The sequence below is a fragment of the Bos mutus genome, chromosome 7, assembly GCF_027580195.1.
Source record: "Bos mutus isolate GX-2022 chromosome 7, NWIPB_WYAK_1.1, whole genome shotgun sequence".
In the NCBI taxonomy this organism is placed as follows: domain Eukaryota; kingdom Metazoa; phylum Chordata; class Mammalia; order Artiodactyla; family Bovidae; genus Bos; species Bos mutus.
Genome location: NC_091623.1, coordinates 102,163,656 through 102,188,268, shown reverse-complemented (window position 1 = coordinate 102,188,268; position 24,613 = coordinate 102,163,656). Strand labels below are relative to the sequence as shown.

At 45.4% G+C, this 24,613-nt stretch overlaps 1 protein-coding gene across 1 annotated transcript in view; it reads left to right on the top strand.

Moving 5' to 3' along the window:
• The window catches only part of CCDC69 (coiled-coil domain containing 69), a 35,418-nt gene extending 21,346 nt beyond the window's left edge, over nucleotides 1-14,072 (top strand). The window contains exons 4-9 of the mRNA XM_070374653.1: nucleotides 24-111; nucleotides 8,430-8,503; nucleotides 9,416-9,517; nucleotides 10,007-10,126; nucleotides 11,054-11,151; nucleotides 11,786-14,072. Coding sequence (XP_070230754.1) covers nucleotides 24-111; nucleotides 8,430-8,503; nucleotides 9,416-9,517; nucleotides 10,007-10,126; nucleotides 11,054-11,151; nucleotides 11,786-11,963 — 660 coding nt within the window. The 3' untranslated portion in view covers nucleotides 11,964-14,072. The remainder of the gene's footprint in view (nucleotides 1-23; nucleotides 112-8,429; nucleotides 8,504-9,415; nucleotides 9,518-10,006; nucleotides 10,127-11,053; nucleotides 11,152-11,785) is intronic.
• The last annotated feature ends 10,541 nt before the right edge of the window (nucleotides 14,073-24,613 follow it).

Genomic DNA, 24,613 nt, shown 5'->3' with positions numbered 1-24,613 from the left:
TGCTCGGGACCCTCTGCCTCCAGGTGGAGAAGGAGAGGGAGCTAGAACTTGGAGAGAAACTGAATGAACAGCGAAAAGTCCTAGAGGGAGAGCATGTGGAGGCCCTTCGAGGTAAGGACAAGATGCACTTGGAAGGCTGTGGACCAGACTCCTTCTGTTCCACCTGCCGAGCTCACGTGGGACTCCCATTTTCCCCTCCCACCCACCTCTGGTCCCTAAGCAATTGTCACTTCAGGACTGGAGTCTGCAGGGTCCTAAGACTTGTCCTTTCAGGCTTACAATATTTGACCCCATGCTTTGTTTTACCTTAGTTGAGAGGTGTTTTTCCTTTCCATTTTAAGAAACAATCTGTATTCATTATAGGAAAGTTGGAAAACCTAGACAAATAGGAGAATATTTAAATACCCATGTTTCTTCCCCACAATGACGACAGCTCTATGCTTCAGTTTAGTTCAGTTCAGTTGCTTAGTCGTGTCTGACTCTTTGTGACCCCATGAACTGCAGCACGCCAGGCCTCCCTGTCCATCACCAACTCCTGGAGTTCACCCAAATTCATGTGTATCGAGTCAGTGATACCATCCAGCCATCTCATCCTCTGTCGTCCCCTTCTCCTCCTGCCCCCAATCCCTCCCAGCCTCAGAGTCTTTTCCAATGAGTCAACTCTTCCATTCAGGTGGTCAGAGTATTTGAGTTTCAGCTTTAGCATCAGTCCTTCCAATGAACACCCAGGACTGGTCTCCTTTAGGATGGACTGGTTGGATCTCCTTGCAGTCCAAGGGACTCTCAAGAGTCTTCTCCAGGACCACAGTTCAAAAACATCAATTCTTCGACACTCAGCTTTCTTCACAGTCCAACTCTCACATCCATACATGACCACTAGAAAAACCATAGCCTTGACTAGACGGACCTTTGTTGGCAAAGTAATGTCTCTGCTTTTGAATATGCTATCTAGGTTGGTCATAACTTTCCTTCCAAGGAGAAAGTGTCTTTTAATTTCATGGCTGCAATCACCATCTGCAGTGATTTCGGAGCCCCCAAAAATAAAGTCTGACACTATTTCCACTGTTTCCCCATCTATTTCCCATGAAGTGATGGGACCAGATGCCATGATCTTAGTTTTCTGAATGGTGAACTTTAAGCCAACTTTTCCACTCTGCTCTTTCACTTTCATCAAGAGGTTTTGAGTTCTTCTTCACTTTCTGCCATAAGGGTGGTGTCATCTGCATATCTGAGGTTATTGATATTTCTCCCACCAATCTTGATTCCAGCTTGTGCTTCTTCAAGCCCAGCATTTCTCATGATGTACTCTGCATATAAGTTAAATAAGCAGGGTGACAATATACAGCCTTGATGTACTCCTTTTCCTATTTGGAACCAGTCTGTTGTTCCATGTCCGGTTCTAATTGTTGCTTCCTGACCTGCATACAGGTTTCTCAGGTGGTCTGGTATTCCCATCTCTTTCAGAATTTTCCACAGCTTATTGTGATCCACACAGTCAAAGGCTTTGGCATATACTTAGGTTGACTATTTTTTTCAAATACCTTTCTTTCCTTTTATATGTGATAATGCTTATCATAAAAAATTTAGAATGTATGGATTAAAAAGATGATCTTGTAATGGCTGGAGCTCAGGCTCTGCAGCCATGGTCTCAGGGTTTGAATCCCAGCTTCACCACTTATCACCTGTGTAACCTTGAAGAAGTCAGTTAACTCTTATTCATAGGGTCTTTTACAGAGTCAAACAATTTAATTTACAGATGGATAGATAGACAGAAAGAAAGGCAGATAGTGAAAGAATCTAGAACAGTCCCTGATATTTTGCAAGATACTTAGCAAGTATTTATTAGCATTTATTGTTTTATTACTGAGAAAATTAAAATTGTGTGTAATTCCACCCAGAACTAGTCACTGTTACCCCTTTGATATAGATCCCTTGTACTTCTTTAGTGTGTATTTACCTAGAATATACATCTATACACACACCTACTTTGGGGGGAGGAGATAAATTGATTTTTCACTGTGCATTGTATTAACATCTTGTCATCAAACTCCTGTAGCACAACTTTTAGTAACTACATAGCATTCCAGTGTGTTCCCTTGTTCTTTTAACTAGCCCCTTGGGTTAGGCATTTCAGCAAGTTCAAACTTTTACCATTGCTTATAACATCAATGATACACAGTGAACCCCATTTTGTAAAATCTTTGCCACATTCATGATTTTATCATTAGAAAAACATTCCAGTAGGGTTGGTATGACAAAGTTTATGTACAAATATCTTTTATTTTGGTAAAATAAACATAAAATTTACCATTAGTGACATTTTGTCTAGTCACAGTCCCCTGAAACCATCACCACTGTACCCTTCCAGAGCTCTCCCATCCTAAAAGCAAACTCCATACCCACTAAGCAGTCACTCCCCAACCCCACACTCACCCTTCCAGCCCCCCAGCAACTACCAATCTGCTCTGAGTCTCATGACTTTGCCCACTACAGACACTCATGTGAATGGAATCCCACAGCCCCCACAGCTGGCTTCCTTCACCCAGCATAAAGCTCATCCATGCTGCAGTGTGCATGGACACTCCATTCCTTTCCCCAACACCATTTAAAAAATTTATTCCATTCCTTTTTGTGGCATGTAATATTCCATTGCCTAGGCACCCCACACTCTCTCTTATCCATTCATCTGCTGATGGATGGGCTGTGAACAAATGCCTTCAGTACAAGCCCCTGGTTGATCACCTGCTTTCAGTTCCCCTGGCTGTACCCCCAGGAGTAGAACTGCTGGGTCATTTGGTAATTCTATGCTTAACTTTTTGAGAATCCACCAAACTGTTTTCCATAGTAGCTGTACCATTTTTCAGTTCCAACAGCAATGCACAAGAGTTCCAGTTGTACCACATCCTTGCCAATGCTCATCATTGTTGTTCTTCTTATTATTGCCATCCTAGTGAGTGCAAAGGGGTATCTCACTGTGGTTTTGACTTGTATTTCCCTAATGACTAATTTTGCTGAGCATCTTCTCATGTGCATGTTGATTATTTGTATAGCTTCTTTGGGGAAGGTTATCTAGATTTTTGATGCTATTGAAATTTACCTCAAAAAAGTGATACCAGTTTTTTTTCATCATCAGTATTTTTATGACTTTCCCCCAGAATTTTTTATCTTTTAAAAACACAGTTAAGATTATTTTATATGTAAAATGTATATACCGTTCTTTTTATTTAACATTGTGACAAACATGTTTGCAAGTACTTCGTCTGCTGCTAAAATGTGTGTAAAGTCTAGACCACTGCACACATGGTTTTCCTTATTTCCTGTGAGTCTAGACATAAAGATTTTAACTACTGTTTAAGTAATACTGCACTAAATGTGTTTTGCCTAAAGATGTGCCCATATTTTACATTATATCCTTAGATTTCCAGAAATGGAATAACTAGAACAGAGGTCTGAACAATTTTAGGAATCTTGAAACATATTGCAACATTAGCATAAAACGTTTTGAAATAGAACTGAAGCCTTTGCCCTGGGAATTTGAAGGGTACTAATGTACCCTGTGAAACTGGGCCTGTCAGTTGACCTCAGTTCACTTTCTACAGTATCTCTGAAACTTACTTTGAATCTCATTTCAGTATCTATATCTCTAAAGTCCTTCCCTCCTTCTCAAAGCTATTATGGGAAAACAGCTTTCTTCTCCAAGCAGAGCATTGACTTGATACTAGTTTTAGTGTTATAAAGATATTAATAAGACAATTTTCCTATTGTAGAAACCCAGAGGGGAAGGGACTGCCTGTCTTGTGTTCTTCCCAACAGTCAGAATTCTTTCATAGTTATTTTTCAGTTGCTTGGCACCTGTTAGGTGCTGCTTAAGGCCTGCCTGGTGGCTCAGTGGTAGAGAATTCACCTGCCAATGCAGGAGATGCGGTTCGATCCCTGGGTTAGAAGGATTCCCCTGGAGAAGGAAATGGCAGCCCACTCTAATATTCTTGCCTGGGAAATCCCGCAGACACAGGAGCCTGGTGGGCTATAGTCCATGGGGTTACAAAAGAGTCAGACACAACTTAGTGACTAAATGACAACAACAAAGTGAAAATTAAATAAATGACTAGAAATATACCATGGGGGAAGTGTAACTGGGAAAGGCTAGTGGTGGTTTTTTTAACACTTGATGACACTTTATTGTCTTTTATTTTCTATTTTTGTTTTTTAATTATTATACATTCAAATGGACTTTCTGATGTAGTTTCATAAACTTTAACACATATATAGATTAATGCAGCCACCACCATAATCCAATATAAAACAGTCCCATCACCCCCAAAATACTCTCTCAGGCTGCCCATTTGTATTCACATCCTCTCCCACCCTAACCCCTGGGAAATACTGATCTGTTCTCCACTCATGGTTTTGTCTTTTTAAGATTATTACAGAAACAAAATAATACAATATAATATTTAACACTGGCTTCTTTCCCTCATCATGGTGCATTTGAGAGTCATCTAAGTGACTGGTTATATCAGGAATGCCTCCTATTTCGTGGCTGAATTGTGATCCATTGTTCACTCCTCCCCTTGTCCAAGTGGGGACAGGTCATTTCCAACTGGAGGTAATTATGAATAGTGCTCTCCTCAACATTTGTGTAAGGTTTCTGTGTGTTCTTAAGTTTCTTGGGTAAATATCTAGGAGTGGGATGGATAGGTCACGTGGTACATGTATATTCAGCTTTGTGAGAATCAACTAAACTGCTTTCCTAAGGGACTGTCATTTTACCTTCCCATCAGTGATGAGTGAGTTCCACTGTTCCTTTTCACTGACACTTGTCAAGACTTTATTTTTTTGCTGCTCTAATAAATAGGTAGTGATATCTCATTGTGGGTATAATTTACATCTCGATAATGATTAATCATGTTGAGCATCTTTTCTTGGGTTTATTTGCTGTCTGTATAACCTCTTTGGCAGAATGTCTGTTCAAGTCCTACGTATCTAATTAGCCTGTTTTGTTCTTACTGTTGAGTTTTGAGAGATCTTTATGTATTTTGGATACAGGTCCTTTGTATTTACAGATATTTTCTCCTAGTCCATGTGTGTGTGTTTAAGGTTTGTTTGTTTTTTCATTCTCTCATTAATGGTTTTCACAAAGCAAAGCCTTTAATTTTAATAAATTCTAGGTAATTTTTTCTTTTATCAATTATGCTGTTGGTATCATGTCTAAGAACTCTTTGCTGAACTCTAGGTAACAAAGATCTTCTCTCTTTTCTTCCAAAAATTATATGGCTTTAAGTTTTACATTTAGATCCATGATCCATATAATCATGTGATTTTCCTTTTTTATACTGTTAACATGGTAGATTACATTAATTTGAGCCTTCAATTTTTGAACTTGCATTAACAAAACCTCTCTTGGTATTTTTATATGTTGCTGAACTTGATTTTCTAATATTTAATTGAAGATTTTTGTCTGTGTTTATAAGGGCTACTGGTCTATAGTTTTCTTGTACCATCTGTCTGGTTGTAGTATCAGGGCAAAGCTTGCCTCATGGAACGAGCTGGGAAATGTCCCTTCCTCTTCTATCTCTGAAAGAGATTATAGAGAGTTGCACTATATCATTTTAAAATATTCAGTAGAATTTTTCAGAGAAACCTAAAGATTTAAACAGATATTTGACCATGGAGGATACACCAGATAAACACAAGAAAAGACATGCTTGGCCATTTCTTTTCTAGGCAGTATTTAAGTACAAATTTAACTTCAATGGGCTTCCCTGGTGGGTCAGCTAGTAAAGAATCTGCCTGTAATATGGGAGACCTGTGTTCTATCCTTGGGTTTGGAAGATCCCCTGGAGAATGGAAAGACTACCCACTCCAGTATTCTGGCCGGAGAATTCCATGGATTGTATAGTCCATGGGATCACAAAGAGTTGGACATGACTGAGTGACTTTCACTTTTCTAACGTAAGCCCTTAATGCTAAAAATTTCCCCCTAAGCACTGCATTATCTGCATCCTAGAAACTGACGTTTTATATTTTTTGTTCAGTTCAAAATTTCTTCTAATCTCCCTCAAGACGTCCTCTTTAGCTCGTTGACAATTTAGAAGGGTATTTCCTTCTAAGTGTTTGGACGTTTTCCAGTTCTCTTTTTGTTACCGGTATCCAGTTTGATTCCTTTGCAGTCAGAGAACATAGTTTATAGTTCATTCCTTTTTTAACTTGTTACAGCTTATTTTATGATTCAAGATATGGTCTATCTTATGAATGCTTCATGTGCCCTCAGAAAGAATGTGTATTCTGCTGTTGAGTACTTTATAAATTAATCAGTTAAAACAAGTTGGCAGTATTGTTCAGGTCTATATTCTTACTGATTGTCTGCCTATGTTTTCTATCGAGTATTGAGGAATGTTTAAGTCTTAACTGTACTTGTGTATTTGTCTGTTTCTCCTTTCAGTTCTGTCGGTTTTTGCTTCATGTAATTTGAAGAATAACTATACTTGTATAGATATTTAAGGTTGTTATGTCTTCCTGGAGAATAGACCCCTTTATCATGATGTAATGTACTTCTTCATCCCTGAAAATCTTCCTTATTCTTAAATGTTGCTTTTTCATTCTTTTACTTTTAACCTACCTGTGACATATTTAATGTAGGTATCTTCTAGGGATTAAAATGAGCTAGTGAACTTTTGAAGATCCATAGAAATTACCATAAATCTGAACAAAAGCCAGAAAGATACTGGAAAAAAAAATGGACAGAGCCTCAGGTATCCGTAAAATAATCCTAAGATGTCTGACATTTGTGTCAGACTCAGAAAGGATGCGGTGCAGAAAAACTATTCGAAGAAGGAATGGTTGGACGCTTCCCAGATTTGGCAAAAAATCATCCTACAGGTGAAAGATGTGTATTGAACCCCAAAGCAAGCCCAAGAAAATCCACACTCAAACATATCTCTTTTTTTAAACTAATGACAAAAAAATCTGGAACAGAACCAAAGAAAAATGGTGCATTACGTAGAAGAAATAAGTTTGAATGAATTGTGGATTTCTCATTAGAAAGCTTGGAGGCTACAAGGAATAAGAATATTTTAAAAGTGCTAAAATAAAAGAACTGTAAATCAAGAATCCTATCTTCAGAAAAAAATGTTCTTCGGGAAAGAAGGTGAAATAGAGACATTCTAGATGAAGAAACACTAAAAGAATTCATCACCAACAGACTCTTTTTTATGTCATCTCTGTTCCTCTATTGAGCCCCCCAAGTGAGTTTTCACTTCATTTTTTTTTGTTGTTGTTCTAAAATTCCCTCCTGGTTTTAATGTTTGGTTACACTTTCTAATTTTTCATTCTTTGTTTTCAAACTTTGTTTTCAAAGGTTTTTTCACCTTTGTTTCAGGGCTTCTTTATATATATAGTGGCTTCCTTAAGGTCCCTTCATAATTCCAACGGGCTTCCCTTGTAGCTCAGTCAGTAAAGAATCTGCCTGCAATGCAGAAGACCTGGCTTTGATTCCTGGGTCAGGGAGATCCCCTGGAGGACGAAATCTGTGGCACCTCAGTGTTGGCATCTGTTCAATGTCTTTTCTCAGGAGAGATGAGATTTTCCCACTTTGTATGCTGAATATTTAGAGTTGTCACCTGGGGAATTTTGGATTTGTATGCTGAGCAATTTTGTATTGCATTCTGAACATTTTGAGTATTTGAATACATCAGATTCTGGGTCCTGTTTAAATTAAATAAATACCTTGGTTGAGCAGTGCTTTGAATTCTGATCTTCTTGCCCAGTCTGCCTGCCACAATTTACTGTTCAGAGTCTGAAAATAGTTGTGCCATTCATTCTGTCCTGGTTTTATAGCTAAATTCAGGAGACCGGATGGCATGTGCTCCCTTCATCTTACTTGGAACCGAACCTGTCTTGGCAAATTACCTGTCCCATAATTTATCAAAAAGTTTTAAATTCGTTTTTATAACAATTTACATAGTTTTTCTAAAGCTGACCTTATCCATTTTGATAGCTCTATCACATTTATATTACTGAGCATTCTCTTCCTTGTGTCACTGCCGCTATGACCCAGGCCCCTTGCATCCCTGGGCTTTCGGCTGTATTACACTTTCCTGTTCTCTGTCCTGTTTTCCATTCCACCCAGTGACTGGTCATTTCCCTGTTGTCTTCTTTCAATTGAGACAAGGTTGGAATTTTCCGAAAGGAACTTTGTAGAGGAGGCAGGATGCAAGATCTTCCCAGGATCTCATTTGTTTCCCTTTCCATGAGCTTCTATTAAATATCTGCTATAGTTCTAGTTCAGCCCCAAGCCCATGAGATAGAAAGATGAATACAAGCACTCTCAGACTCTTGACCCCTATGGTCCCAAGGGGTCACCTGGGCTCTCTGGCCCTGTGGGGTGAAGTATCAGGGCTCTGAGCTCACTGCGTCTCCTTTCCCTCCAGTCCTCCAGGCCTCCTATGAGCAGGACAAGGAAGCCCTTGCCCACTCCTTCCAGGAGGCCAAGGCGGCCCTGCAGGTGAGAAGGGTTGGGCCATGTGAGTCTCTGTGATGTGGCCACCCTGCTGTCAGCTCAGGAGGTCTTGGTCTGAGATGAGGGTTGGCCTCTTTTTCAGGGATGGTTGGGAGCATCTTGGAGACGTCGTGGGCCTGGGGCCACGGTATGATTAGAGCCGAGGGTGGCTGCGCAGTGAGCTGTGGAAGAATGAAGGAAGGCCTCTGACCCAGATTGACTGGTCAGGGATTTTCTAGAGAGGGTGAGGTCTAAGCTGGAATCTGAGGGTGGGTTGGGATTTTTCAGATGAGAAAGGGTAGGAAGAGTGCCTTAGCAGAAAACAAACATACAAAAAACACGTGTTTAAACGCATGGAGGAAAGGGGAAAAAATACAGAGTAGCTGTGGAACTGAAACAAGTCCAGGAGACCTGGGTATAGAGCATGAGGGGGAAACAGTGGAGGCCAGAGAGGGAGGCAGGGACCAAACGATGGGAGTCTGTGAGCCCCAGTAAGGGGGTGCCCTATCCTAGAGGCGACGGACAAAGTATAGGTGGAGGAAAATCCTTGACAGGAGAGCAGTATGGAGGCAGGCATGTACCTGGCAGCTGCAAGAGTGATGTGATGTTGGCTGCAGGAGAAGGCATGTAGAGGGAGCAGTGAGAGAAGAGGCAGAGCAAGGATGCTGAGCCTGGCTTGCATGTACTTTGAATGCCAGTCTGCCACCAGCCGTGAATACCCTGACATCATCCCCAAGGGTATGGAGAGCTGGGGCTGTATGTTTTGAACAGTGGTTGAAGTAGCTTAAGCCTGCAGTGCTGGGTAGAGCAAAGACAGAATGAAGAAGCCAACACTGACCCCTCCCCAAGGGGTGGAGAAGTCCACCTCCAGCCTTATGAGCCAGGCTTGCATCATTTCCTGTCTGCTCCCCCCTCCAGGAGACCATTGACAGACTGACCACACAGCTAGAGGCCTTCCAGGCCAAGATGAAGAGGGCAGAGGAGTCCATCCTGAGCCGAGACTACAAGAAGCACATCCAGGTAGGTGGCAGTCCCCACAGCCTGTCCTCCTTCAGTCTCCAGAAAGGTCCAGGTCTGGGCAACAGGAAAGGCCAGTCCCTCTTCCAGGTTGGGGCTAGAACTGATGCTGTTACCTTAATGAGGGTCTGGAAGAAACAGTGTCCCCGTGTCACTGAGGGGGAACGTAAAGATCAGAGAGAAGCACGTGGGTGGTCAAGTGCTCATGCTCTGGACTCAGAATGAAGTGCCAAGAGCAGACCTACCACGTAGCAGAAGCAACTTAACCTCTGTGAACCACGGTTTCCTCGTCCGTGATGGTGCGGGCGCAGCAGGCACTGTTGGAATAGAGTAAGATACAGCACGTTAAGCACTTGCCACAGGCCAAGAAGGGGAGGTGACTTGTCAAACACCGTTGGGGGCAGAATGGGGAGGAGGGAGGTAGCCCACTCTCCCCACTGCTCTCCCCTCCCCATGCTGGCTGGTCTAAGGTCACTCTGTGTTCCTGTCTAGGAGCACGGGAGCCTCAGCCAGTTCTGGGAGCAGGAGCTGGAGAGCTTACACTTTGTCATCGAGATGAAGAATGAGCGAATCCATGAGCTGGACAAGCGGCTGATCCTCATGGAGACAGTGGTCCGTGGCTGGCAGCAGCTGGGATGAGGGATGGGGAAGGGGGCTAGGGGAAGGCAGCCTTACGCTTCCACTTTCTGGGTATTTCCTCTGTCATGTGTGCAGAGGGTAGGTACTGATTATACTCTGAGGAAGGCCCAGCCTGGTCCACACCAGCTTTGACCTGCCGCCCATGCTGGCCCTTGAGTCCCTGGGGCTGGTCTGGGCCCAGCAGTGGCTCCTTCTCATCCTGGTCTTGTACTTTTTGACTATGCGCGATGCTATCACTTGGGTGACACCAGAGCAAGTAGCCTGGCTAACCAGGAGGGCCTGGAAGATGTCACAGGTCTGGCAAGGGTTGAGGAAGGAGTCAATGCCGGAAAAAAAAAAAAAAATCAGACAGATATGGGAAATTAGAGTCAGCAAGGACGGGCCTGGGCAGTGGTGGGCGTTAGGGACACCGTGGCTTTGTCTCCAGAAGGAAGGCCTTGGGGGATTTAGGATTGAATCCAAACAGATTATGTTACATTGTCCTGGAAGAAGTTCCCTGGCCTCTTGTGTGCCGCACAACATAAAGTTAGACCATTTCAGTGGACCCTTATCCATTTTGTTCAACCATTTTTTGTGGATTAGCATAACAGATACACTTACATTTATATACATTATTTATTTCTGTCTTTTGGAGAACCAAACTATTTTTTTTCTCTTGGGAACTGATGGAGATTTTAGATGGTAGTGGCTGTCTTCTTTTTTTAATACTCATCTGGCGAAGTGAAAAGTTGGCAGTCCTGTGTTCACGCCTTAGTTGCATTGTTCCAAGTAATCTTAGTGCCTCATGAAATGTAACATTTGGTCTAAAGTGAATCAGTGTTTTTGGTGGCCACGGATAAGAGGGAGGTGATAGCACACGTTGTGCCGGGGGCTTTCTGAGCTCACTCTGATTTGTTACAGAAAGAAAAAAATCTGCTGTTGGAGGAGAAGATCACCACCCTACAGCAGGAGAACGAGGACCTCCACGCCAGAGGACGCAACCAGATGGTTGTGTCAAGGTAGCTGCTCCCATGCCCTGCTCCTCCCAATCCCACCGCTTATTTTTTGTGAATTTCCAGTTGGGAGAGTCTCCAGGAGGCCCAAGCCTGTCTGGGGGAGGAGGTTGGCTCCTCTTTGCTTGGGGGTCAGGAGTCCCAAGGGACCAGCTCTGCCCGGAAACAGAAGTAGCAGGACTGATTAATATCTGTTTATCCCCATCCCAGCTGAGTGGGCTCCATGGGAAAGCCCAGTTCAGGAAGAAGGAACAGGAAGCTTAGGGTTCAAGAGGCCAAAAGAATGACTGAATCAGTGGTAAGGGGTCGGTCAATGACAGCTGAGATCATGTGTCAGATGTAATTTGTTGACAACATATTATCTCATCTAATCCTGATCATTATACTGACTCTGGGAGCCGGTCCTGTTAGCATTCCCATTTTGCAAGTTTGCCCAGAGTGAATACCTGGGGCAGAATTACACTTCTTAGAGGTGGAGCAGATCTGAACCCAAAGCTGAGGGCCACCTTGGTCAACAGCTGGAATTGCCTTTTCAAGTGGGGCCACCGGGCAGGGTTTCTGGAGGAATGGGCTGGTCTTTGCAGTTGCTGGACCACCCGAGAGGTGGTCCCCTCAGGCAGCGCTGGCTTTGTGTCCACAGGCAGCTCTCCGAGGACCTGCTTCTTGCCCGTGAGGCCCTGGAGAAGGAGTCGCAATCACGGCGGCAGCTCCAGCAGGAGAAGGAGGAGCTGCTGTACCGGGTCCTCGGGGCTGACGCTGCCCCTGCCTTCCCTCTGGCCTCTGTCACCCCCACTGAGGTCTCCTTCCTGGCCACATAGGGCCTGGGCCTCTAGGATGCCTGCGGTCACAGCTTCCTCTCCAGGACCTAGTAGAGAAGGCAGCAGGGGCCTCTTGTCCTTTTCCCAGAAGGGGATCAGGGCAGGAGTGACACGGGGAGCCAGGGTGTGTGCCCAGCAGGCCCTGGGGGCTTGGGCCACACAGAATCACCTGGGGGCTGCCTAGGCCCTGAGTAGCGCCCTCCCTCGAGCCGGTGCAGAGGACAAGCGAGAGGAATCCTTTTGTTCCCCGCCCCACCCCGACCCTTCTCTCTGTTCAGGTCAGGGAGTACTGAGGCTTTCCCCAGGGGCAACCGTGCCACACTGGGCATCCGACCAAGAGGGAACACGCCCCTGGTCCTAACTTGTCAGCTTTGCTGCCAGCTCCTCAGTGACCTAACTTGCCCCAGCCACCTCACCCCGCCTGGCCTTTCCTCAGCCTGTAAACCAGTTAGGGCAACTGAACAGACCGCCCTTGAGTCACTCACTGTTCCATTCTAGACTTGTCTGAAGGTCAGACTAGGGGCTGGGGGGTCAGCAGGGAAGCGTGGAGACCGCACGCTGTGAAATCAAAGTGGGGAGGCACTGGAGTCCCTTGCCCCCTGGGCAGAGCATCGGGCACGCCACCGGCCCCAGGCCCAGAGTCTGGTCCATCCAAGGGCTAAGGCCAGAGCTCCTCCTCCTGGACCAGGCAGGGTTCACTTGGCACCTTCCTGCTCCCGCAGCCTCAGCACCATCAGGACTCGGGTGCCCCCTAGTGGATCTAAGTATCCTCAACAGCCAGAGCTGGAACCTCATCCCCATGCAGATGAGGAAACCGAGGCGGGGAGAGGGACCCAGAGCCAGGACTGGGGCTCATCTGTCATCTGAGCGTACTTTGTCTTCCTCCCTGAAGTCTAGGAGGTCAGGTATGAGATGTGGTCTTTCTCCTTGCTCTGTTTGCCCCACCCTGACCAGTCTCTCAATCCTGCTCTCCACTCAGTCCCTTCTAGCACCCCGACCCCAGGCCTGTAGATCCTGGCCCTCAGCCTCCCCATCAGTGCAGAGGGGTGGCTGGAGGAACTAACCTTCGCAGGCCTGTCTAGGCCTGACCATCTGTGGATTCAAGATTCTTCTCAGGAAGCACTGGGTCATCTGGAGACAGTAACAATCCCGTCTCTGCATCAGCATTTTGATTAAATGCCTTCACATACACCTCGCTCCCCTTCTGTGAAAGATCCTCCAAGCAGCTTCTTTCCAAGCTTTAGCAGAGGGCACACTGAGATCACAAGATCCAGTGGGCCTTGCCTGAGGTTCCCAGCCCCCAGGGGCCAGCGTGTAGGAAAGGTCGACTCATGGGAACAGAGGTTTCCTGCATCAACCCAGACCGCTTTCTTCATTCCCCTCCATCTGGGCTTCATCCATTTCTCCTTCTAGGTATTCAGATGTAACTCTGCTTCTCCAAACCTGTGCAAACACATTATCCAGGAGCCTTGGGGACAGCTCTGGATGTGAATGGTCACAACCGATAAAAGAAGGGGTGGCCAAGTAATTTGGGAAACTCTAAGTTCACTCAAGTTACACAGCTCTGCTGTTGGCTCAGACAGCTAAGAATCCACCCACAATGCAGGAGACCTGGGTTTAATCCTTGGGCTGGGAAGATCCCCTGGAGGAGGGCATGGCAACCCACACCAGTATTCTTGGCTGGAGAATCCCATAGAGAGGAGCCTGCCAGGCTAGAGTCCATGGGGTCGCAAATAGTCAGACAAGACTGAGCAACTAACCACACAGGTTCACTCAAGTTACACAGCTCTGCAAACTGCAGGACTTTTCAGATCCTTTAATATGCTAATGTGCATTGCAAATTCACAAAGAAGGAGCCAAGAGTCCAGCGTCTCTTAAACATCTTTAACTAAGTTTCTCCCCCAACCTGAGCTCTTCAGGCTGCAGAATGCAAATTAGAAAACATTGTTCTAATTGAGAAGGGCCGGGCCAGGCTGGAGAAGGGGCAGGTTGAGGGAGGTGGGGTTTCCCTCGTGTAGCCTGTGGTGGCTGTGAAGAGGTGAGCTGTGGTCATACCTTCACCCTGGGGCAGGCAAGCTATGGAAAATAAAAAGAACACGTGATACTGCATTCATCTGGCCTTGCTTTCCTGGGAGAGAGAGGAAGTGGGTCTTTACACAAAGCCTGTGCTGGGGGCAGCGTTCCTTGCTGAGTAAGTCTTGGGAGCTGAGGGACTCACCAGCAGTTCTGGACTTCTCAGGAACTGGCATCCCATGGGCCCTGGCCTTACCCAGGCTTGGTGTGGGGCTGAGGCTGGAGTAAAGGCTGGCTCAAATGCTGCCTGTCAGAATAGGCCAAGGCTTGGAGTGAGGCCCTGAGGCTGAAACAAGACGTGAAAGCACTGATGGGCTGGCAGAGTGTAAGGGTGATGGTGAAGGTTCTTTCTGCTTTTTAGGGGCACCTCCTAGAAAATCCCATGGACGGAGGAGCCTGGTAGGCTGCAGTCCATGGGGTCGCTAAGAGTCGGACACGACTGAGCAACTTCACTTTCACTTTTCACTTTCATGCATTGGAGAAGGAAATGGCAACCCACTCCAGTGTTCTTGCCTGGAGAATCCCAGGGACGGGAAGCCTGGTGGGCTGCTGTCTATGGGGTCGCACAGAGTCGGACACGACTGAAGCGACTTAGCAGCAGTAGCAGCCTTGGCATCAAAACCACCAAGGTTCACACAGTTACCTACCCCTGCTTCTACCCACTGCCCTACACCTGCATGCCAGGGGTCAGGGTACAGGGGGACACAAGGACATGGGTGGTAGCTGTCCCCACACCCTGGGGTTCCTGGCCTGGCAGGTATCAATGGCAGCATCCCTGGCCTAGGTCTTTTCCACACGAGGGTGCTCCCTGCATCCCACCTGGCTCTCCTAGCGCATCATGTATCGCTGTGGGCCTGGCGCTGACATCAGGGGGTGGGCCCAGCTGCAGGGACAAAATTTTACTGTCTATCAGCTGCCCCATGTGCTGTCTCTGAATGGGGCATGGTGGGCAGGTAAGAGGCACAGTGAAAGAATAGTGACTTGGCCACCGTCACACGTCAGTATCAGAGCACCTGAAAGGCCAGGTATCTGTGGACAAAGATAAGCTGTTCAGGTCCCTGGAGAGAAGCTGAGGGCTCCTCCCCAGTGGAGGAGAGACATAAGGTAACTCGGTACTTCCTGGAATGGGTTTTGTCGCACTCTTCTGTACCAAGATCGCTGAAGCTCGGATGGCGGGTTTAGGGGAGAAAGAAGGGTCTGCCATGGAGAGAAGGGGAGAGACATGGGTACACACATGTTGAACTGATTGTTAGAATGGTTGGAATAAAGATCTGAGTTGGAGCCTGAACAAAATAGCTGGGTATGAGGACATAGAGCTCACCTTCCCCCACAAACACACCAAAAACACATCTACGTGTGCAATAAGCCTCTCAGAATTCTATCTGGAAACTGGAAGAGTTCCTGTGTAACCAAGGCTACGAAAAGATTCCCACAGAATCAGGTAGGACGGGAAGAAAAGCACTGGGTGAGCACCTGTGACCCTGGAAGGGGACTGAGAAGGAAATCTGATCACACGAGTGGACACTCATCCTGGGGAGTGAGCGGGTGGAGCCACAGACTGGACGTTCCAGTCCTAGGGTCCCACACAGAAGGGACAAGCCCTTGTGGCTGCCTGGAGAACCAGTGGGACTGACAGAAATGCTGGCAGAGCCTAGACTCCACTCATGAGGAGTACATGGGTGCTGACCTGTCAATAGACAGGGCAGAGAGGTCTGCCCTAGCAACAACCACCTCACCGATCTGAGCAAATGCCGGGCCCCACTCAGTCCACACCACAGCCTGGCACTGGGTCTAGGACAGCCAGGATCTGGGAACAGAGCGTCTAGGGATGCAGAGGCGACCCGGGGGCCTGGGTGTGTGTGGTCCAGGTGGGGCAGCAGTGGCCACTGTGGCACCTGCTCTAACAGCATCACATGGTCTTATAATAGCTGTAAATGGAGTACAATATGTAAAAGTTTTGATTCACTATGTTGTATGCTTTTAACATGTCATATACTAACCATACTTCAATTAAAAATTATGAAAATGAAACTTTAAAAGAGGGAGACATTGGTCCCATCCACTGCCACCTCTAAAGTGGGGAACTGAATGCAGTGTCCCCTAGGCCAGGGGGTTGCTCATCTGACAGGGAAGCAGAACTGGCCGATAGCTGCACAGCTGTGCCATCTCATATAATCCTCCCTGAGGACGAAGAAGAGCTCCTCTCGGTCTGGAAGGAGAGAATGAGCTTGCCTGACTTCTAGCTTCCTGATGTTCTACCACTACCTACAAGCAGGAGGTCCCTGGTAGGGACTTGAAATCCCGCTTTTCCTCCCCATCCCCATTCTCCATGCTCCTTGCTCTCTTATATGGGGTCCTGCACTGAAGACTAAAAACCAGTTTACCAGTTTCGGTTTGTCATCAGTTTGCTGTGCATCTGCAGTCTCCCTCCCTTTCTGATCTTAGTGTCTTCGTTTATACAATGACGGTGTTCATACCAGTTGGTCTCTAAAGGGCCTTTTGTGAAAAACATCACTGGAAGTACTGAACTAGAAGTCCAGGTTTCTGATTTGATTCCAAACCTTGCCACCCGCTAGCTGTGGGGGACCTTAAACAAAACCCTTTCTTCCTGTGAGCCTTGGTTGTTTATCAAGTGGAAGCAATAATCCTACTCTGGCCTATTTTGCAGAGCTGATAAGAAGCAAATGAGATACTGGATATGAGATCCCAGGCCTGTGGGAGGCAAACATTTGTCAAACTCTTTCATGGTACTCTGAGCAACACAATCTCAAATCAGATTCTTCGGTACATCATGGTGCAGTGAGTAGGAATTATGAATATCTGGGGACCAGTTTTCTAGAGCAGTGCTACCAATAGAACTTTCTGCACTGGCATCTGTGTTGCTGAATATGTAACCACTACTCACATGTAGCTATCAGATCAGATCAGATCAGTCGCTCAGTCGTGTCCGACTCTTTGCGACCCCATGAATCGCAGCACACCAGGCCTCCCTGTCCATCACCAACTCCCGGAGTTCACTCAGACTCACGTCCATCGAGTCAGTGATGCCATCCAGCCATCTCATCCTCTGTCGTCCCCCTCTCCTCCTGCCCCCAATCCCTCCCAGCATCAGAGTCTTTTCCAGTGAGTCAACTCTTCGCATGAGGTGGCCAAAGTACTGGAGCTTCAGCTTTAGCATCATTCCTTCCAAAGAAATCCCAGGGCTGATGTCCTTCAGAATGGACTGGTTGGATCTCCTTGCAGTCCAAGGGACTCTCAAGAGTCTTCTCCAACACCACAGTTCAAAAGCATCAATTCTTTGGCCCTCAGCCTTCTTCACAGTCCAACTCTCACATCCATATGTGACCACTAGAAAAACCATAGCCTTGACTAGACGAACCTTTGTTGGCAAAGTAATGTCTCTGCTTTTTAATATGCTATCTAGGTTGGTCATAACTTTCCTTCCAAGGAGAAAGCGTCTTTCAATTTCATGGCTACAGTCACCATCTGCAGTGATTTTGGAGCCCAGAGAAATAAAGTCTGACACTGTTTCCACTGTTTCCCCATTTATTTCCCATAAAGTGGTGGGACCAGATGCCATGATCTTCGTTTTCTGAATGTTGAGCTTTAAGCCAACTTTTTCACTCTCCACTTTCACTTTCATCAAGAGGCTTTTGAGTTCCTCTTCACTTTCTGCCATAAGAGTGGTGTCATCTGCATATCTGAGGTTATTGATATTTCTCCCAGCAATCTTGATTCCAGCTTGTGTTTCTTCCAGTCCAGCATTTCTCATGATGTACTCTGCATGTAAGTTAAATAAACAGGGTGACAATATACAGCCTTGACGAACTCCTTTTCCTATTTGGAACCAGTCTGTTGGTCCATGTCCAGTTCTCACTGTTGCTTCCTGACCTGCATATAAATTTCTCAAGAGTCAGATCAGGTGGTCTGGTATTCCCATCTCTTTCAGAATTTTCCACAGTTTATTGTGATCCACACAGTCAAAGGCTTTGGCATAGTCAATAAAGCAGAAATAGATGCTTTTCTGGAACTCTCTTGCTTTTTCCATGATCCAGCGGATGTTGGCAATTTGATCTCTGATTCATTCCTCTGCCTTTTCTAAAACCAGCTTGAACATCAGGAAGTTCACAGTTCACATACTGCTGAAGCCTGGCTTGGAGAACTTTGAGCATTACTTTACTAGCATGTGAGATGAGTGCAATTGTGCAGTAGTTTGAGCATTCTTTGGCATTGCCTTTCTTTGGGATTGGAATGAAAACTGACCTTTTCCAGTCCTGTGACCACTGCTGAGTTTTCCAAATTTGCTGGCATATTGAGTTCAGCACTTTCACAGCATCATCTTTCAGGATTTGGAATAGCTCCACTGGAATTCCATCACCTCCACTAGCTTTGTTCGTAGTGATGCTTTCTAAGGCCCACTTGACTTCAAATTCCAGGATGTCTGGCTCTAGGTCAGTTCTGGGTCGTGAAGATCTTTTTTGTACAGTTCTTCTGTGTATTCTTGCCACCTCTTCTTAATATCTTCTGCTTCTGTTAGGTCCATACCATTTCTGTCCTGTATCGAGCTCATCTTTGCATGAAATGTTCCTTTGGTATCTCTGATTTTCTTGAAGAGATCCCTAGTCTTTCCCATTCTGTTGTTTTTCTCTATTTCTTTGCATTGATCACTGAAGAAGGCTTTCTTATCTCTTCTTGCTATTCCTTGGAACTCTGCATTCAGATGTTTATATCTTTCCTTTTCTCCTTTGCTTTTCGCTTCTCTTCTTTTCACAGCTATTTGTAAGGCCTCCCCAGACAGCCAGACTCCCCAGACTCCCCAGACATGTAGCTATAGGGTTCTTCAAATGTAGCTAGTGCAACTTGGGAACAGAATTTTAAGCTTTTAGTTAATTTGGATTTAAATAGCCACATCTGTTAAAAGCCTTCTGTATTGGGTGAAGCAGCTCAGAGGTAGACAAATGCATAGATTTCTTAACTTTGGCTGCACAGTAGAGTCACTGAGGTGCCTGTAAGATAACCAATTCCTGGGCCCCACCCCCAGACCAAACCCATTGGAACATGGCTTGAGGTGAGGATTTAGTGCCAGTAGTTTTGAAGTTCCCCAGTTGGGGACTTCCCTAGTGATCCAGTGGCTAAGACTCCATGCTCCCAATGCAGGAGCCCAGGTTCAATCTCTGTTCAGGGAACTAGATCCTGCATGCTGCAACTAAGAGTTCACATGCAGCAATGAAGACAGAAGATCCTGTGTGCCGCAACTAGGACCTGGCACAGCAAAATAATAAATCAATAAAAAATATTAAAAAGAAAACTCCCCAGGTGACCCTACTGTGCAGCTATAGTTGAGACACACTGCTTATCAAATCTTCCTGAAGATTGAAATCACCTATAGGACTTGTTAGGCTTCTAGAATCTGTCCAGACTTAATGGCAGGGGGGGTCTAAGAATCTGTTTTTAACAGCCTCCCAAGTGATGCTGATAGTCATGGTCAAGACCTTCTAAATTGGATCATCGTTACTGTTACGGTTGGAATTGAGTAAGGGAGAGACACCGTTGAGTCTAGAAGAGTCATCTCTTTCCTCTGTTGGACAAAGGTGGACTCTGACTCCCCCGTTCCACGTGGAACTAGCCATAAATCCCAGAATGTCACAAGAAGGATCTTAGAGAACCGCTAGTGCAGCTCCCTCAGTTTACAGGTGGGTCTAAGAAGAGATACTTAAGGCAGGTGTGAAGGACTTTCTGAGTTGAGGTTCTTGGAGACCCTGACTCCAGGGCCCTTGTGAAGATGCAGGTCTTTCCCTGGTGGCCCTCTCCTTCTGCATTTGTGCTGTCCTGGCAGTGCAGAGCCCAGCAGCTGTATTTCCCTGTGTCTGTACCCACGGAGTCTCTCAGCTGAACTGACTGTGCTGGCTTCATTCTGGGGTGCTAGCTTGGGTGGGCAGGGGATGGGCAAGAGCTGAGACACCTAGTGAGCAGCATTTGTTCAGCTGACAGTCCCCTTCCCCAGCTTTTATCACTCCACCCACTCAGTCTTCCCCTCGTCCCCAGTCAAGCTGTCGGGATTTGTATTGGTCTCTGGCCCTACCCACCATGGCTTGCAAGATCTTAATTTCCTGGCCAGAGATGAACCCAACACGCATGGTGTCCTAACCACTGGATGGCCAGGGAATTCTCCCCACCCACAGTTTGACCAGCTCTCCTACCCCACTGGCCTCAAGTGCAGCTTCTAAGTGGTCCATCTACCACTCCCCTCCCCACCACCATCATTGACCTTGCCCACACTTTGCAAATGGAATTTCACAAATCCCTTTGCCCTTCTTGGCTTCTTGCTTGTGTCCCTTTGTTCAGGCCAGCAAATGCCCTCTGAATACCTCCATCTGCCAAAACAGGCAGAGTCCCAGGAAATCTTATTTTAAGAGACTCAATCGAGAGAGGAGAAATCTGAACTCAGTCTTTATTTCCCAGCCTCTGCCCAATTTTCCCCTGGACTCAAAGGGGCAACGCTGTGGGACCGATTTTGCCTTTATTCCTGCCTTCCCTGTGATGGAGTCCTTGACAGAAGGATGTCTCCAGCCTGGCATCCAAGCACCGACAGGTCATTCTTCTTGGCCTTACCACTGCCACATTTCTCCCTACAGGCAGTATTTGCTGCCTCGAGCAGATACGCTGCTGGTGGAATTACCACGTGCACACAGAAACTAGAGAGTAGCCCCAGCTCTCTGGAACTAGAAAAAAGCCCTTGCAGGATATAAAGCCTCAAAAGAAGCCTACGCACCTATGGTCAATTAATCCATGACAAAGGAGGTAAGATTATACAATGAAGAAAAGATAGTCACTTCAGTAAGTGCTGCTGGTTGCACTGGACAGCTACTTGTAAAAGGATGAAATTAGGACATTCTCTAACACCATACACAAAAATAAACTCGAATGGATTACAGACCTAAATATAAGACCAAAACTATAAAAAACTCTTAGAGGAAAACATAGGCAGAACACTCTTTGAGATAAATCACAGCAAGATCTTTTTTGATCTATCTCCTAGAGTAACAGAAAAGCAAAAACAAACAAACCGGACCTAATTAAACTCAAAAGCTTTTGCACAGCAAAGGAAACCATAAACAAAATTCAAAGACAACCCACAAGATGGGAGAAAATATTTGCAAACAATGGGACCAACAAGGGATTAATCTCCAAAATTTACAAACAGCTCATGCAGCTCAATAATGTTATAATTATATTTTTTTAAAAAATCAAAAAATGGGCAGAAGATGTAAACAGACATTTCTCCAAAGAAGACATAAAAATGGCCAAAGAGCACATGAAAAGATGCTCAACATCATTAATTATTAGCAAAATGCAAATCAAATCTATGATAAGAAATCACCTCACACCAGTCAGAAAGGCCATCATCAAAAAGTCTACAAACGAATGCTGGAGAGGGTGTGGATAAAAGAGAACCCTTCTACAGTGTTGGTGGGAAGGTAAATTGGTGCGGCCACTATGGAAAACAGTATGGAGGTTCCTTAAAAAAAAAACTAAAAATAGAGCTACCATATGATCCAGCAATCCCACTCTTGAGCATACATTTAGACAAAATTCTAATCCAAGAAGATACATGTGCCCTCAACATTCTTAGCAGCAATATTTCAATAGCCAAGATGTGGAAGCACCTAAGTGGCCATGGACAGAGCAATGGATACAGAAGATGTGAGAGGCAGTGGAATATTACTCAGTCAATAAAAGGAATGAAATAATGCCATTTGTACAACATGGATGGATCTGGAGATTATCACACTAGGTGAACTAAGTCAGATAAAGACAAATATCATATGATATTGCTTATATGTGGAATCTAAAATAAAGGCTACAAATGAACTTATCTATAAAACTGAAATAAAGTTACAGATACAGAAAATAAACTTGTTGTTACTGGGGGTTGGGGAGGATAAATTGGAAGATTGGGATTGACACACACACACTACTAGATAAAAAGAGATAACTATTGAGGATCTACTTACAGCACGAGGAACTCTACTTAATACTCTGTGATGACCTATATGGGAAAAGAGTCTGAAAAAGAGTGGATATATGTATTCGTATAACAGATTCGCTTTGCTGTACACCTGAAACTAAGACAACATTGTAAATCAACTATACTTCAATTTAAAATTTTTTGTGGAGGCTTCTTCATGTAGACATCCTCCATCAACTCAGTCTCCAGCCCCTCTCTCCTTCCCAGAGGACACGGGTAGAGCTGAAAGTTCCAAGCTTCTAACCATGGTTTGCTCTTTCTGGTGACCAGCCCTCATCCAGGAGCCCACAAGAGTCACCTCGTTAGAACAAAAGACACTCCTGTCACCTGGGAAATCCAAAGAGCTCTAGGAACTCTGTTGGGAACTGGGATCAAAGACCAAACATTTTAAGACGCTTCCAGTGCACCTATCACTTGGGAAATTCCGAGGGATTTTAGGAACTGGTGTCAGGAACTGAGGACCGGTGTATATTTTTTTCTGTTATTTCACTACAGTATAAAAGGTCTCCCTGGTGTCCCTGGTGGGTTAAGTATCCTGGGAGCCCCTCCTAGCCTTGGAGGGAAAGGATGTTGCAATGGTTTGGGAAGTCTTGGTACTTTGAAGAGGTTTATTCTGAATTACTTACATGGAGAACACTTAACAGTTCAGAGAATTTTACCACCCACATTCTGGTTTAAATCTTGCCATAGCCCAGAAGAGCACCCAATGAGCATTATGACCCTCTTTTTACAAGAAACTAAGCCTCTGAGAGAACAGTTGGACTCAAAATACTGGAGAGGCGGCCTGGAACTGTGCTCCCCAGCCTTTTTGGCCTAGTGGACCGGTTTCGTGGAAGACGATTTTTTCACAGACTGGGAAGTGGTGGGGGTGGTTTCAGGGCGATTCACGCACGTTACTTTTATACTGCACTTTAAGCTAATGCTGTTACTGATCCGACAGGAGGTACTGGGGACCAGAGGCTGGGGACCCCTGGCCTAGACACTGAGGTCTGGCATCTGAAAACAAAGATTCCCTGAGGAGGTACTCTCTAAGCCACTCCAGATAAGCAGAGGTGAGCCTGGACAAGCTGATGGTACATGGCGTTTAGAGCTAGAGGTGTTAGACTTTGAATCTTTGCTCTGCTACACACTAGCTGTGTGACCTTGGCCAAGTCACTAAATTTCCCTGAGTCCCATTTTCTAAATTTAGAAAATGGGAACAAGAACCCCTGCTTTATAGAACTATTATATGTATTAAGTAATAAATGTGAAACACTTAACACAGTGCCTGAAATATGACAGAAGTTCAATAAAGAGTTATCATGAATAATTTATTCATTTCCTACTGGTGCTGTAACAAACTCAGTGGTTTAGAATGACGTAAATTTATTATCTTATAGTTCTGGAGGTCAAAAGCCTGAAATGGTTCTCATGGGGCTAAAACTCAGGTGTCAGCAGGGCCTCGTGGAAGATGTTTGTCTTTTCCGATTTCTAGAGGCTGCCCATATTCCTTGGCTTATGTTCCCCTTTTCTCTGTCTTCAAAGCCAGCCTCGTTGGACCAAGTCTTCATCGTGGTGCCACCTCTCTGATCCTCTCCTGTGAGTCCCTTTGTTACAGACCAAGTTTGTTTTTTTCAGTGAATAGACGGTCAAGCACTGTGACGCCACTGGAGTTTGAGAACAGGAAGACCAAGTCTCAAATTCACATCCCAAAGGCAAGGGGCTCGGAGTGTCTACAGGATGAAAAATAAAGAAGCAGCTTGGTCTGAGGCATGGGGAAAGGTGATTCGGAAAAGGTTCAGTAAGTATTATTCTGTGCAGGCGTAACTAGGCCACATGTTCTGAACATGGCGTTTTCCACCCTCTGATGTCCAAAGGTCACTAGCGATTGCCCAGTTGAAAGGTCTGTGGTCCACCCAATCTTCACCAGCTCAGCTCAAACTAGACATGGCTGATTCCAAGTCCTAGAAAATAACTTGGGCAAACATCTTATCCTTTAGGCTTCATGATGCTTGGGGGACATGCAAGTTTTACGATGACCTGGATTAGTGAAGGTAGGTGAACCGGATTTAACCCAAAGTTTCATTTCTTCCATGTTTAAGGATCCTTGTGATTACATTGGGCCCACCTGAATGAATAACCCAGCACACTATCCTTATTTTAAGTCAGTTGACCAGCAACCTTAACTCTATCTGTGAGCTTAATGCCTCTGCTATATAAGGTTCTGGGGATGAAGATGTGGACATCTTTGGGAGGCCATAGTATATTTTTTAAAACTAAAGCTAATGTTTTAATAGGCAAACCTCTATGGATAGGAGCCTTCAGTGAATCAACCAATCAGTGAGCAGGATAAAAGAGGGGCCAGGAACACTGGCTGGTTCTTTGATTGCCCAAATTGAGAAGATCTTATCAGAGCAACCAGCTGGGGGTATCTCTGGGACTTGGGTCTGAAACCCTATTTGGTCTGGAGTTAAAATGTGACCACTGACTGGGATAGAGCAGCTCCCAGTGCTAGGGTTGTCCTGGCTGGATTCAGCCAGTACCCAGAGCAAGCCCTGATTACAGGGTG